This window comes from Vanellus vanellus (genome assembly GCF_965231255.1).
Source record: "Vanellus vanellus genome assembly, chromosome: 20".
Taxonomy (NCBI): domain Eukaryota; kingdom Metazoa; phylum Chordata; class Aves; order Charadriiformes; family Charadriidae; genus Vanellus; species Vanellus vanellus.
The window spans coordinates 5112353-5126374 of NC_138925.1; the positions used below are offsets into that span (position 1 = coordinate 5112353).

The window sequence follows — 14022 nt, forward strand, 5'->3', positions numbered from 1 at the left end:
GCATTTACTTTCACTTGAAAACATGATCAATAAATTAGTAAATTTACAAATCAGACTTAGGGTCTAGGTCTTTTCTGCCCATCACTAAGGCTAACAATGTCAGGACTCAAAATATAACTGACTGTCTTAGCATTGTCTTTTAGAGTAGATTTCAACTCACTATGCTGTAATCATATTGGTTTTTCAATGCTACCAGGAATGGAAATATTATTTTGACAGTAAACGAGGCAGATATGACTCAAAACACACTCAGTGAGCAACAGGAGTTAATTTTGCAAAGCCATTTTTAACGGCTCTTTTACATTACATAGTTACTGTCAGATAGCCAAGTGGAGAGACATCATTAAACCCATGACATTCCAATTATTTGTTAAAATTAAGCTTACAACCAATATTTTGTGGCATGCACAACTTCCTGGGCACCAAACCGGTCTGTTACAATTTATCAATAAATTTCAAGCTACAAAAACATGGCAAAGGTGATTCTGGACTTTTCACTGACATTGTGAGGAATTTCTGTGGCCCAACAGAAACAGGAGATGTAGCAGACTGTTTACCCAACATATTCTAAATTAATCATTTCTCCTGTTCTGTGGAGTATAGATCTAAATGGTTCAAGATCACTGTAGGTTGCACCTGAAGTGAGAGAGGAAGGATATTATCACTAATGTGACTTGTACCCTCTGTTACAGGACATATACATAAACATTTAAAGAATGTAAAATTTGAGATTTACTGCCTCAATGTCTTCTTCACACCACTAAACATCAAAGGGGTGCCTCTTGTGTTGCACCTTCTCAACACTTCACAAAGAAACCAAGGAGAAAGTCACCGACATTTTCATGTTTTTAATATTAAATAGCAGATCTTGTATCAATGCCCTTTAAAATAATCTTGCTTAAACCCAGACACTGTGAAGATTAGTAGGCCTTAACTTATCCATGACTTTTTTTCTTCTGCTTCCTTTAAACAGGCCCAAGTAGGACTTTTTTGCTCATATTCAGCAACAGACTGAGTTCAGAGCCAGTCGTCTGGAGGATTCAAGCCAAACGTGCAAGTACAAAACAGTGCAAGATGACAAGCTTGTTAGAGCTATCCAGTAACACTGATGATATATTTTCCTGCTAGTGAAAAGCATTTCTATGAAAGAATTCTTTAGTTCCAAGTAGAGCTCATCAACAAACTTCTAGGACATAGTTTTTTCATAAAGTCTTTCTTCAAAAAATCCCCAAAAGGTCTAGAGAAAAGTAATGATTTCTTAACAATTCAAAAGTCATTTTTCCAAATATTTTCACTGTAATATTATGGTACACACTATATTATTCTATCAATCTATTTTATTATCAGTTACAATATTAAGGACCCCACTCTAATAAATACAGAGTGATCTGACAGGTCTACAATATTTTTTTTTTTTTAAAAAGTCTGCAATTTTTAATGTTAATCCCTATTTAATATAAAACCAAATTTCCAAATCTCAGAATTCCTATGGGATAGAAACGTATTGTTCAACCCAGTTTCTAGATATCATTGAGCTACAAAAAACAAAAGAATGAAATGTACACCGAGTACGTTCTTCTAAAATAACAAACTCGCTTGTAAGTAACTATAGTTTCTATCAAACACGCACACTTTTCTTAATCATGTGGCTATTATAAACTTTAGAAGGTAGGAAAAAGAAAGGGTTGCATTCCTTTGTACACTGCATCACATGGCTAGTTTTGCCTAAACTAATGTCAGGTGTTTTTCTGCCCTCTCGTGAATCACTAGTGACTGGGACAAGAGTCAAAGATGAGATATGAACTGATTTCTCCATGTGGATAGGCACTAAATAGATTAGTTTTTCCAAATTTCTTTCCAAATCTTGAGGAATGATAGTGAAGGCATTCTATCAACATTTTCTTCCAAAACCCTGACATCTCAAAATAGCTATATCTGATTCCCCAGGATGTCCGGAGGTTGATTGGTTTATCACATTTTGTTAACACTACTGCTGCAGGTCTCTTCATGCCAAAGAAGCCAAGAAAATCCCTAAAGTTCATGACAAGTTCAGATATCACAAACAGTGGTAAAATTGGTGGGGGAAAAAGAGTCAGCATGATGAATAGGCTGGTACTGAACAGCAAGTGACAGATATGCAGATAGAAGACTGGCAGGACAGGGAGACATCTCCTTCCAAGCAGATGGATGGAGATTCTCAATCATTTCCAGGAAGAAAAAAAAAAAAAGGAAACTCATACAAAATACAGAACTGTGGAACTGATTTCTGGATAATGAGAATACCTATTCTTCTGGATTATGAGACTCCAGCAATGGAAATCTTCCCTGTATGTTGAACATTATCAGCACTGGGCAAACATAGCACAGTGCCAAAACCAGATGTGACTACCAATAATGCTGATTCAGATAGGAACTGTTGTGAGTTTGTTAGCAATGAAAGCATTCATTCTCTCACTCTTCATTCTTCAGATCCCTAATAAGTTCCTTGGGAGACAACCAGATTTCCCCATTTATGCAGGGTTATATTGACCCAAAGCTTGGATGGGAGACATGGAATCACGGAATCACGGAGTTTGAGTTGGAAGAGACCTCTAGAGATCATCTAGTCCAACTCCCCTGCTAAAGCAGGATTGCCTAGAGCACATTACTCAGGACTGCATCCAGGCGGGTCTTGAAAATCTCCAGAGAAGGGGACTCCACGACCTCCCTGGGCAGCCTGTGCCAGTGCTCTGCCACCCGAACTGTAAAGAAGTTTTTCCGTGTATTTGAACGTAACTTCCTATGTTCTAACTTGTGCCTCGTCCTGTCACTGGGAACCACTGAAAAGAGCCTGGCTCCATCCTCCTTCAAGCCACCCTTTAGATACTTGTAAGCATTAATAAGGTCTCCCCTCAGCCTTCTCTTCTCCAGACAAAAGAGTCCCAGCTCTTTCAGCCTTTCCTCATAAGGGAGATGACACCAAAATAAGAAACTGGTTGGATGAACAGGTGTAGGACATATTTTTCTTTAACCTAAGCAAAATAATATAAGGCACATTAGCCATCTTTCAAAGTCATAAACAGAGGCCTAAGCATCTTTAGTAATTAAATATCCCATAGTGCTTTTCAAGAATCTTAGTAAATTTTTTACTCAGTAATTACATTCTCTATCCCTAAAGCTCCCTCTGCAAGATCACTTAGATAAAGTATTCTTCATTTCTCTCTTCTAAAATCCGTGTACTGATGTTAAGCAGCTGCTGTCCTCTACCTCAGAGGTGGATGCTATTTAGTGGAAAGCATAGTGAGAGCTAGATAACCTTATATGCACCATCAGACATGTTCCATGCAAATAGCTGCAAAGTTTCAATGGTTAATGGGTACAATGTGCTCTAAGAACCTCAAATGAAAAGCATTATGAAAATGTAGAATGCACTGACTTCCGTTTAACCTGTACAGTCATTTCTGTAAGTCTACACAAGCTGTTAGACTTACTTTATGCTACTTGAACACCTGTTGCAAACTTCATAATAATCAGAAAGCACACCCTCCCTGGTTCTACCTATGCTAGTGAACTTTCTCTCATTGTGTGTTAATTTGTTCTAGATGCTTCATTCTTGCAAATATATTCTTCCAATAAATTTTTGTTGTCAGTGTCTGAATTCCAGGCCTCAGTGTATCTTTGCAAGTGCAAGTGATGAGGTCTGTGCAGGCGTTGGCACAAAACACTTTTTAGACAGCTAGAGAACAAGTTACTTGATCTGCAAGTACAAAACAGGACAAGCACTCACTTACACAATCAGTTGTGCAGTGAAGTTAAGTCTTCACTCCTTTTTTCACCATCTCTTAAATCCATATCCTGTCAGCAAGTATGAAGAGAAGGACAAGTCACCTATCATTCCTTGAATAGTCGACACTTACAGCTTAATCACACATTCTTGTATCAAACATGGTCATTTGTAGAAAAGCATAAGGTTTGGAGGGCTACAGTAGTTTGGCCCAAATAGGTATTCTGACAGCACAAGTTACTAACTTTACTTTTTGCTATGAGTTGTCACTGGACTCTATTGGCTTGCATTGTATTTTCTTCTCAAAAAAAAGCTTTGTAAAAACTGTTTGAGCTTCACTGAGACATGTTAAAGAACTAATTACAAAGTAAAGCTGAAGGAGAAAATTAATTTCGGAAACACAAGAGGTTACTTTTCTTTTCCTCCCTTTTCTGGAAGTGGGGGAGGAAAGGCAGTTATTTTCATCTTCATGCCGGGGGCAGGAGTTGGGAGCTGTCCAGTCGATAACCTGGCCATCAGAACAAAGTTTGTAATTAAAAGGTCAGTGACCTGGAAAGCTAGGGCCTCACTCTCAGGGCTTCTCAGTAATGACGGCGCTATTAAATTAAGACTGTTATGAAATCAATGCTAAAAAAGCTTTCATGGTAACGAGATTCCACTCAAGGACATGCAAACTGCCTCATGAAATGGACGTAAATTATAAAAAAAGAAAAGTAATAAAAGAGGGTTAAATTGAAGTCTGCTGAAGAATTTACTTTCTTTAAAGCCCTCCAGCAGATGGCTGTGCCCCCTTCTCTCAGGTCCTCAAGGTGATCCATTTGGGTTTCTTTGGCAAAGGAGAAAAGACACAGGTTCAACTTCCAAGAATGCCAACTACAGAAAGAGGAAGAAAATTAAGCCCGTTTTCTACTGGAGATTCTGGGGTTGACAGCATTTGTTTCCAGGGAATCAAGTGCCTTTCAGCTCTGACTGGGAAGGGGCATGTACTATGAAATAATTTATTCATCCCTTCAGAAATCACCATAGCCTGGCATCTTGTCACTGGCAACATTTTCTGGAACTCTGATGCACTGCAAAAAACTGTGCAAGACCTACAGGAAAACCTTGTGTAGTAACTCACTTCCTACCAGCCAAAGTAATGAAACAGATTAGTAGACACAACATGTAAAAGGGCAACATGTCCAACAACCTCCAACTCATCTACCCAAGCAAGAATGCAGCTGCTTTTGCAAGCATATAGCCCATTATGTTACATATACAAAAGATCAATCCAGTCAGTGTATCTTCTGAAGACTGTCCAACTTTCTGGGTGGACGTTTTCCCAATATAACTCAACAATTATACATTTACTTGCCCTAATGCACTTCTGTTCTCCCATCACTATAATTTCTGAGCTCCTCATATGCTTTTGTCTGTTCCCACAATGTCACTCTGGGAAGGCATTACTCGTTTCACAGATGAAGAGAACAAGCAACTCAGGAAAAAGTTCTTCATCCAAGATTACACAATAAGCCTGTAAACTAGCAGATTTTCCCTTCCCTGCCCCCAAAGACAAGCACCCTGAAAAACAGAGCTCCACATGTATAGTGCACTTCCACCCCCTTTCTCTATCTTGCCAGAAGTTACAGATTCAGAGTACACAAAATTAACAAGCCACATGAGTTACCGGATGGGTAACTGAGCAGTACAGGACATCTAAGGCACAACAGTTAGATGACAGACACATTTCCACAAGGGTTTAAACCCCACATGCTGTCTAATTACTCCCAAGGCGCCGCTGATTCTGTGGCATGTCATCAGCAGAATCAGCGAGTTGGACAAAAAACAAACAGCATCTTTTTTTCCTTTCTTTTCTTTCAGATACTCTGAGGGGAAACAGCTGTTTTTCCCTTCATCTGAAGAAGTTCATGATAAAAAGGAGGAAATGTCATAAATTACACAAAATGCCAGTGTAAGCTTCAAAGAAAATGATAAATGATTCTAATAACTTCATGTTTCTCATTAATGCCTCTGTATTGGGGAGTTTAGAAGTGCTTAAGACAACAGAGATATCTCATCCAACTCTTGAAATACCTTTTGCAAATTCAGGACACCCTCACTCTCCCAACTGTCATCAACACTACCATCCCATGTTCTGGAGAGAGCAGTTCAGCAAACCCCTGACCTGCAAGTAACAAGGAAAGCCTAGTTTCAGCCTCTGCAACTACTGTTTCACAAGAAACCAAGCCCAGTCCAGCTGATGATCTTGCAGAAAATTTCATTTCTTACTGCACTGAAATGTATTAAAATCCAGTTCCTATATTACATATTAAATAATATTAAAAGGAAATAAAATTTGACTGGCCTTTTTTAGGAAGGAGATACTTACAAAACAAAGAAAAAACTGTAATTCAAGGTGGTACCATCTCTGCAAGTCTTAAAAGTGAAATTTCTTAGGCAAAGCCAGGATTGCAGGACCTAAGCTTCACCCACAGCTAATGTTCCAATCCTGTCCTTGCAGCCTACCCAGGCTGTAGCTGGGGTAGTGGAAGGCTCCTGCAGGGGTAGGGCAGCTGGTCTTTTCCCTCCACATTCACAGACACAAGGTGATCCAGCACCATCCTCTCCTAGTTTTTAACTAGGCTTGGTGGGGAATCATAGACCTCTCCTCTGTGGTTTCATGAAAGTAACTACAAAAGGCAAGTTCATACACAGTGTACAACTCTCTACAGATATGAAAATTCCCCTCCACTCAAATTCTTCTGGGGTCCATAACAAGATCTTCTACTGTGATTTCTGCTTGAAGAAACTTGGATCAGAGTAACTGAAAAAAATACAAGGGTATCTCTGCATTATTTCCTACAAAGATAATTTTGAGAGACTCTTGTAACTGAAATGGTTTCTCTACAGAAAATGCTTTTTTAACTGGCAGTGAGGACTTCTCTACCAGACAGCCTAACTATCTGTAAACTGGGGATAAACATTACAATGACTGTATATCAGAGAATAGGGGGAATAGCCTACCAAAACCATGTAATCCCTCATTTACTCAGGACTAAACTAGCCACGACATCTACGTTTCAAGAACAATTGCCTCCATCTGCTTCAGCACATAGGTACCATGTACCTTCTGCTCTCAAGGTCATGAACAGAGGTCATGTTGAAAGCTCAGTGGTCAGATTCCATATGGACATATTTCCAGTGACTGCTGGGAACAGGCACTACTGGACCCTGCTTCTTCCTATCTCCTACTGTTAAGTTTTCAAACAAACAATTAGCACAAAGGGAAGGAGGGCTAATTAACAAACAGGAACAAACAAACAGCTCTACCAAACCATTTCTGCTCTTTAGTAATTATTAGCCAAGTAATTCATAAGAAGTATTAGTCAGGCCACAGTTTCTCTGTGCCTCCATCTCCCCACCCTTCCTCTTCTCCCAGTCAGGGATTTATTAAAATTAAACAGATTAGATGGAGCTCCTGATACTAAAAACTGTTCAGCGAAGCCTGCGGTGGGGAAGTGCAGAGCAAACACCAGAGACATTTGTCTCTAAATTGCTCTAAATACCTTCTGCAAATGAAATTCTAACCCAGCTGTGTTGAAAGAGAAAATGAGGAATAACTGGTCGTTGTCAGCACAGAAGAAGATCAGGCAGTTATAATATTGCACGATATACTGGGGGCTAAGGATCTCTCGGCAACAATAGATTTTGTATCAGGTTACCCCGGGTAATCAGCACAGCTTTTAGGCTCAGCTTTCCCTTGCTTCATTGCTTCGATGATAGAGTTGAAATCCCCAAGCTTTTATGATTAATTACTCCCCGTAGGTCCACATATTTCAAGGAAAAACTCATGGAGCACAGCGGCCAACAGGCTCCAAATTTTAATGCCATCCTGATGGCAGGGCAGGGCAAGTAGCATACCTATGTGATTCTATGAATGTTCTCTAACTGGCACTAGGACAAGCAGTGAGAGGATCACACTCAAAATGATCCATGAACTACTTGTCATGACATCATTGCTAAAACACATGACTGTCATTCCCTTCTAGGTCCTTCGCTGTTCAAGATGAGCAACATGGTGCATATACTGTAACTCTCCATCTCATGACATCAGGTCTCCGGCATCTCAATAAACAGTTCATAACCCCAAACAGAATAATATATCTTTCATAGGCTTCCCTACTTTTCAAAACGGAAAAACTTTAGCTATAGAATTTGATGTACCCTGAAGTACTTATGACTTCAATGTATAAGTGGGTCGCTCCCATCTGAAGCTTGGAGTTTGTATTTTCAGTATCATTCCAACTGCTCAAAGTGCTCCGTAGTGCATGTAATTAACTCTAAGGTAAGCCTGTCCTTATTATTTACATCTTGTGGTAAGGATCTAAGCAATATGGTCCCAGGAGGGTAGCATAATATGCAGTGAACTTCACCTGAAATGCACTGTAAGTTGTGGACTTACAACTTCAGAAAGAAAAAAAATAACAAAAGATAGTTCCACCGTGAGTCAGAAAGCAAAATAAATTCATAGTAGGCAATGGCCAAAGTATGTTCCATCTGTCTGAGACGATAAAGGATTTGTCAGGATCTGTTCTATCCTTGCTATAGAAAAGGGCTAAACTCAGTCAGTAGTTTACCATTTCAGCCTGAAAGTCAGGTTAACCCCAAGCCTGACCTTAACCTGACCTTGTTTACTTTCACCACGTCCTTTGCCTTTCATTCATCTCTCTGGCTCTCTTTGGAAACATTCGACCTTTTCACCTAAAGTTGGTCATTATAAAGCCAATGCCAGTAAGGTTAGAACTGACCAACTAGTCCACAACTCTAAACTGTCTTCATTGCAGAAAAGACCTGATAATAGTTAACCCAAAAACTTCCAATGTCTTCTGTATTCTACAATTCCGCATCTGGTGCCAATATTGCTTCAGTCAGTTTGGAAGAAAGGAGACTCATATTTCTTACAAACTTTAAATCTTTTTTTGAGACTGACTACTTGCTTTGTCCTTAACATCTAATTTTCCACAGCAATACATTTTGGCTTTACGCTAACTCAAGCTCCCTCATTATCACTGAGACCACAAACTTAAAGAGTCCATACCTTTCTTCTTCAGAAATGCTCTTCTGGTTGTGAGAGGACTTTGGCGGACTCGTGGATTCTGTAAAAACTTCACTGCTGTCACAATCTGATGAGGGTAGGAGAATTGGGGAAATAGAAGAGAGAAAATATCCAAGTTAGGAATGGTCAAATTCCTATTTTACATTATTCATTCCGTACTGCAAAGTAAGGCATCATATCTAACACATGGAGATGGTCTGGAGCTGACACTGATCCAACTTTCAGAAATGGTTCAATGAGCATCAGAGTTTGTGGCTTAACTCTAATCAGAGAGCACAAATATGGTATTTCAACCTAGAAGTTTCTTTCTGAATTAATCTTGGAGCAGTTCAACCTGTACAAAAAAACTCCATTAAGATTCTTAGGGGTTTCTGTCATTTATAGTACAAGTATAGTACTGGTGTACAAGTATCTAAAGGGTGGGTTGAAGGAGGATGGAGCCAGGCTCTTTTCAATGGTTCCAAGTAACAGGACGAGGGGCAATGGGCACAAGTTAGAACACAGGAAGTTCCGTTCAAATACACGGAAACACTTCTTTACGGTGAGGGTGGCAGAGCACTGGAACAGGCTGCCCAGGGAGGTCGTGGAGTCCCCTTCCCTGGAGATTTTCAAGACCCGCCTGGATGCAGTCCTGAGTAATGTGCTCTGGGCAATCCTGCTTTAGCAGGGGAGTTGGACTAGATGATCTCTAGAGGTCCCTTCCAACTCTGATAATTCTGCGATTCTGTGATAGTGTGATCTTCTTAACCTAGGTTGGCTCCTATAGTTGAGGGCAACCTTGAGACAATGCATGTGATCTGTAACAATAGGCTTACTAGTAAGAATGCTTCCTTTCTATCTGACTTACTGAAAGCAATAAATAAACCTCAGCTTGTCATGACTGGAAAAGAAGCAACTTCACATGTTTTGGATCACATAACAAAAATATACAAAAAGTCGCTTTTCATGAATAAATGGGTAGATGAGTAGTTAAATTTATGTTCCACACTGGCAGAAATCAGATTACTTTTGTCTAAAGACTGACTTCTACATGCTTCTTTAAGGTGACAGAGCACTTAAATCACTTATTCAAACAAAAAGGTAAAGTATGGGATAATAATGGCATCAACAACAATGGCACTGTTTTTTACATTTTCATTTAGGGCCAATGAAAGGTATTTGATTTGTTTCTTCATACGATAGGTGAACTTTCCACATACTCTCCTATACTATCACCCACATTAATACATCTTGCTGCACTAGTGATTCACTTTACTTTTATACATAGACATCTGTTGTGGCATCAGGGGTAATAACGTGCCTGAAGTTAACAGCACTTAGGAGACGGACACATCCCTGTGAACTAGTGGAAGAGATTCCCTCCTTCCTCTACAGCTAGAAATAACCATGCATAGAGGTTTTTCCCCCCAAACAGTGGCATAAACCTTCTCCTAAAATGGTGGTATATGCTAGACCTATGTTAGGTAGGTCTTGAAAAGTTTATCTTAAAATACAGTTTCCGGAATTCAGTTCCAAAAAGGTTTTCAAAACTTTTCACAGCAGAAAAGGAAGGGAAAAAAATAGCATCACTACTGAAATCACTAAGTTTCACTTTGTGTTTGAATCAAACCCTTCGAATATGCATTTCTGGTCAGAGAGCAAAGTTCTGATGGGTTTAATGGCACTTTCAATGTACTCCTCAGTGCATTCCATCAATGTTTTTTTTCTTTTAAATTGCATCTCTTATTTCTTTAAATACATTAATCAGGCTAGTGTAGGCAAAACGGATCCATTGGACAATGCAATAAACATGAATTATCATCTATCCAACACGCATAATGGCTTAAAAATACATAATAGCAGGTGTAGTTTAAATGATTAGTTATTACACCTGTGGTGGGTCTGATTCAATTGGGGAAAATCATCTTTAATAGGTTAAAAGGTTTAGATCACCAGGCTTCCCTTAAAGTGGCTGTAGAGAGGGTATGATGGAGTACGCTGTCATTACTAATTCATTTAAGAAAAACATGGGGGATACAGCAAAGAACAGCATAAACGAGAGAATCCAATTTAAACATCAGGTAAAGCAGAAAACACCTTTTAAAAAAGCATGATAAATGAATTTGGAAGAGAGATGAAATTGACATATTTATTTTAACGGGAATTTGACAAAGTCCCAGCACACTTCAAAGTTGGGAAGATAAAATGAATGGGGTATTTTTAATTCTTTTCCTTTTCTTATTTTCCTTCACTTTTTTCCTTAAGTTTACATTCTATAATTTTCAACCATAAAATACCATAGCAAAATACCCCACATAAACTACACTTCGGTTTCATTTATGTGCACTTGATCTGTCTCCAGCTGAAATGCTGGTGACAAGCAAATCACAGATTTAAACTGTGCTGATATTGCTATGCCAGATGCAGAAATATAAAGCACCCAAACTAATAACCTTAAGATAATATGCTGAATAAGAAAGATGCCCCAATGAGCAGACCAACAGATATGTGAACATATCAAAACCACTTTCCTTCTAACAATAATTACTTGTTTGTTTCTTCAGAAACTCAACACCCCCTCCCACTTTTAGTGAGCTGGAGACACAGACACAAACGGCCTGCAGACCTGAAATTCTGCAAGCTCTCATATTTAATTATCGGGTTTTAAGCATTAAAAAAACTGTAAGAAATAAGCAGTAATTTTCATTGTGCTATTTCAATCACAACCATGTGAACATTTCATTGATTCTAACCCGTCATTAAAACTTATTTTTCCTTGTAAAAACATAAACATTTCAGTAGTAAATTTCACTCCAAAATAAACTTCTATTTTATCTCTCCCCTGCATCACTTCCTCCATTATTCACATTTTTAATCTTAAAACAAAATAAAATTACAAGCAACAACAAACTTCATAAAAAAGAATCCTGGATATGTATTCCTTCTCCCAATAATCCCATGTTTCTCATATATGTGTTTGCATTTACCTCTGAACATTCCTCCTCTAGGCTGAGCTGAAACTTCTTCATTTTTATAATTCATCTTGTATACATGAGCAACTTCTGAAGCAATTTTGGCCATGTCAAAATGCCAATATTTTCAACAAACATACACAAGAACTTTCCTACCTTCTATGGATCATTTTCTTTGCACAAACAAGGGCAACTGCAGTCCATAATTTAAACAACACAAAAAGGAGGAGGAAGATGAGAAGACTTTGCAGTCCTGTGTATAGCCAAAAAAATCATGCAGCAGACAGCACTCTGACTCAGCCAGTAACATTGTTGCATACTATTTCTGTTTAATTTGTAACACTTCTCCGAATTTTTATAGTATTAGGACACTGCCAAATAATGTGCATTGTACCACTACTCTGATTCTTAGATTGCCAGCACACACTGGCCAGCAAACTAGTTTTATCTACTGGATCAGGTACAAATTTCTCTTTATGAAAGACAGTTTATTTGGCTTTTAAAAGTAAGTCAATTCCACAAATTTGCTATCCCACTACTGCTTCTCCTGCAGTGATATGATACACAAAGACGTACTTCTGACTGGGTGATGGTGGGTGGAATCCTGCAGCAGGTCTTGTCCTACAGTTTGATTTTCTAATTAGAAGATAAATGTAACGATTCATGGATTATATCTGAGTCTGGCCAAATTACATAAATTCAGGCCAAATATTCTGCTTCAATGTCAAAGATATAAAAGGGAGACAGGAACTTTATTGCAGATGTTGTGGGAGTGCAGCAGGCTGGCAAAATTCTGGGCCAAAGCACAGTACTTTGACATTATAGCCAAGGTCCCTCATTCCTAATTTCCCTTCCTTTTGTGTTAATGGGGAGGGTAAAGCCAGCCTTATTTCTTATTATGCTCAAAGCTGCAGGGTTTCCAATGAAGCAATCTGAGCTACTTTATCAGTTAACCAGCATTGAAAAATAAAGCATGAAATTTAAAATACTGTGGCCAATGACCGCTTTCTACCATCTAAAAAACTAAAACCCAATCAATTAACAAAAACGTAAAAGAAAATCACCTTCATTAATAAAAGTTCCCCAAGATTCGGTAACAGAGTTCCATGTGGAAAACAGAATCAAAAGCCACCGGGAGCGCAGCCCGTAAGAACTCTAACAGATTTCCTAAGACTGGGAACCCTCTGTAGGTTATTGCTAAACAGCATTTGTTGATAGACTGAGACTTTGAGATGACCTGTGATGTAAAGGTTGGGTCTGAATTATACGTTGCAAGGGATGGTATTTTGTCTTTCTGAGTGGATCTGTATCTGTTTAAATGCAACACTTCTTTTCATTAAGCAGAGGCGGCACAGGCCATGAACTATGCACAGACAGTTTACATTACATGTGCGGAAGCAATCAACACTGGCAATATACATGACGTATGTAAAAGAAGTTGGAATTAATTTTTTTCTAGTGTATTAAAAAATAATAATATGGCAGTATCAACTAACACTCAACCTATTTCAGCCAGAGCAGAAGGCCACAGCTATAGGGCAAATGGAACTGATCAATATATTAGCCTACAGCAACACCCCCTCAGTGTACGGCTGTATGTTTGCAAGGCTCAGAAGATTAAATTGTCTGTGAAAGGTTTCTGCACTCCTACTCTAAAGGAGATACCCAGAATCCTGTTAACAAGCATCAGGCTAAAGCCAACTTACGTTTTAACAAGGGCTGACTTAAAAGCCTGGCACCGCAACGAACAAGAAAACCCCTTCAAACAGAAATGCTGCATTTTAGTAAGAAATCAGTGCTCTGCCAGGACTAACTTGACAAATATGGTTATCGGTGGCACACGGAAATAGTTGCAAAGCAGCTGTTAATCAGGGAAACACATCATAGAACGCTGATGCTAGCACTCATGAAAAAATGCAAAGGGCTAATTATGAAGCCATATATCTCACTAAAGAGGCACTGTTCCCTGAGATTCCAGGCAGAGCTCTCTCCAAGTCGGGGTCCTGGGACACTATATATGCAATGTGCTCTAACGCAAGCTTCCTTCTCCCAGGACAAACCTTTTCCCAATTCAGTGTTCTGGGCCCCAGAATTCCTGTGAAATTCATATTTCACAGAAGCTGCTTGTTATTTCTACAGAAATTATCTGCAGGTCGGTCAGGAGAGAAATTTTTATGAAACCATACAGAATCCCAGGAATTATTTCTGTTGCG

At 38.9% G+C, this 14022-nt stretch overlaps 1 protein-coding gene across 1 annotated transcript in view; it reads right to left on the bottom strand.

Annotated features, from left to right (window-relative positions):
* PEX14 (peroxisomal biogenesis factor 14) overlaps positions 1-14022 on the bottom strand; it is a gene marked incomplete at its 5' end in the record, with an annotated part of 80578 nt that overhangs the window by 33088 nt on the left and 33468 nt on the right. The window contains one exon of the mRNA XM_082493375.1: positions 8841-8925. Coding sequence (XP_082349501.1) covers positions 8841-8925 — 85 coding nt within the window. The remainder of the gene's footprint in view (positions 1-8840; positions 8926-14022) is intronic.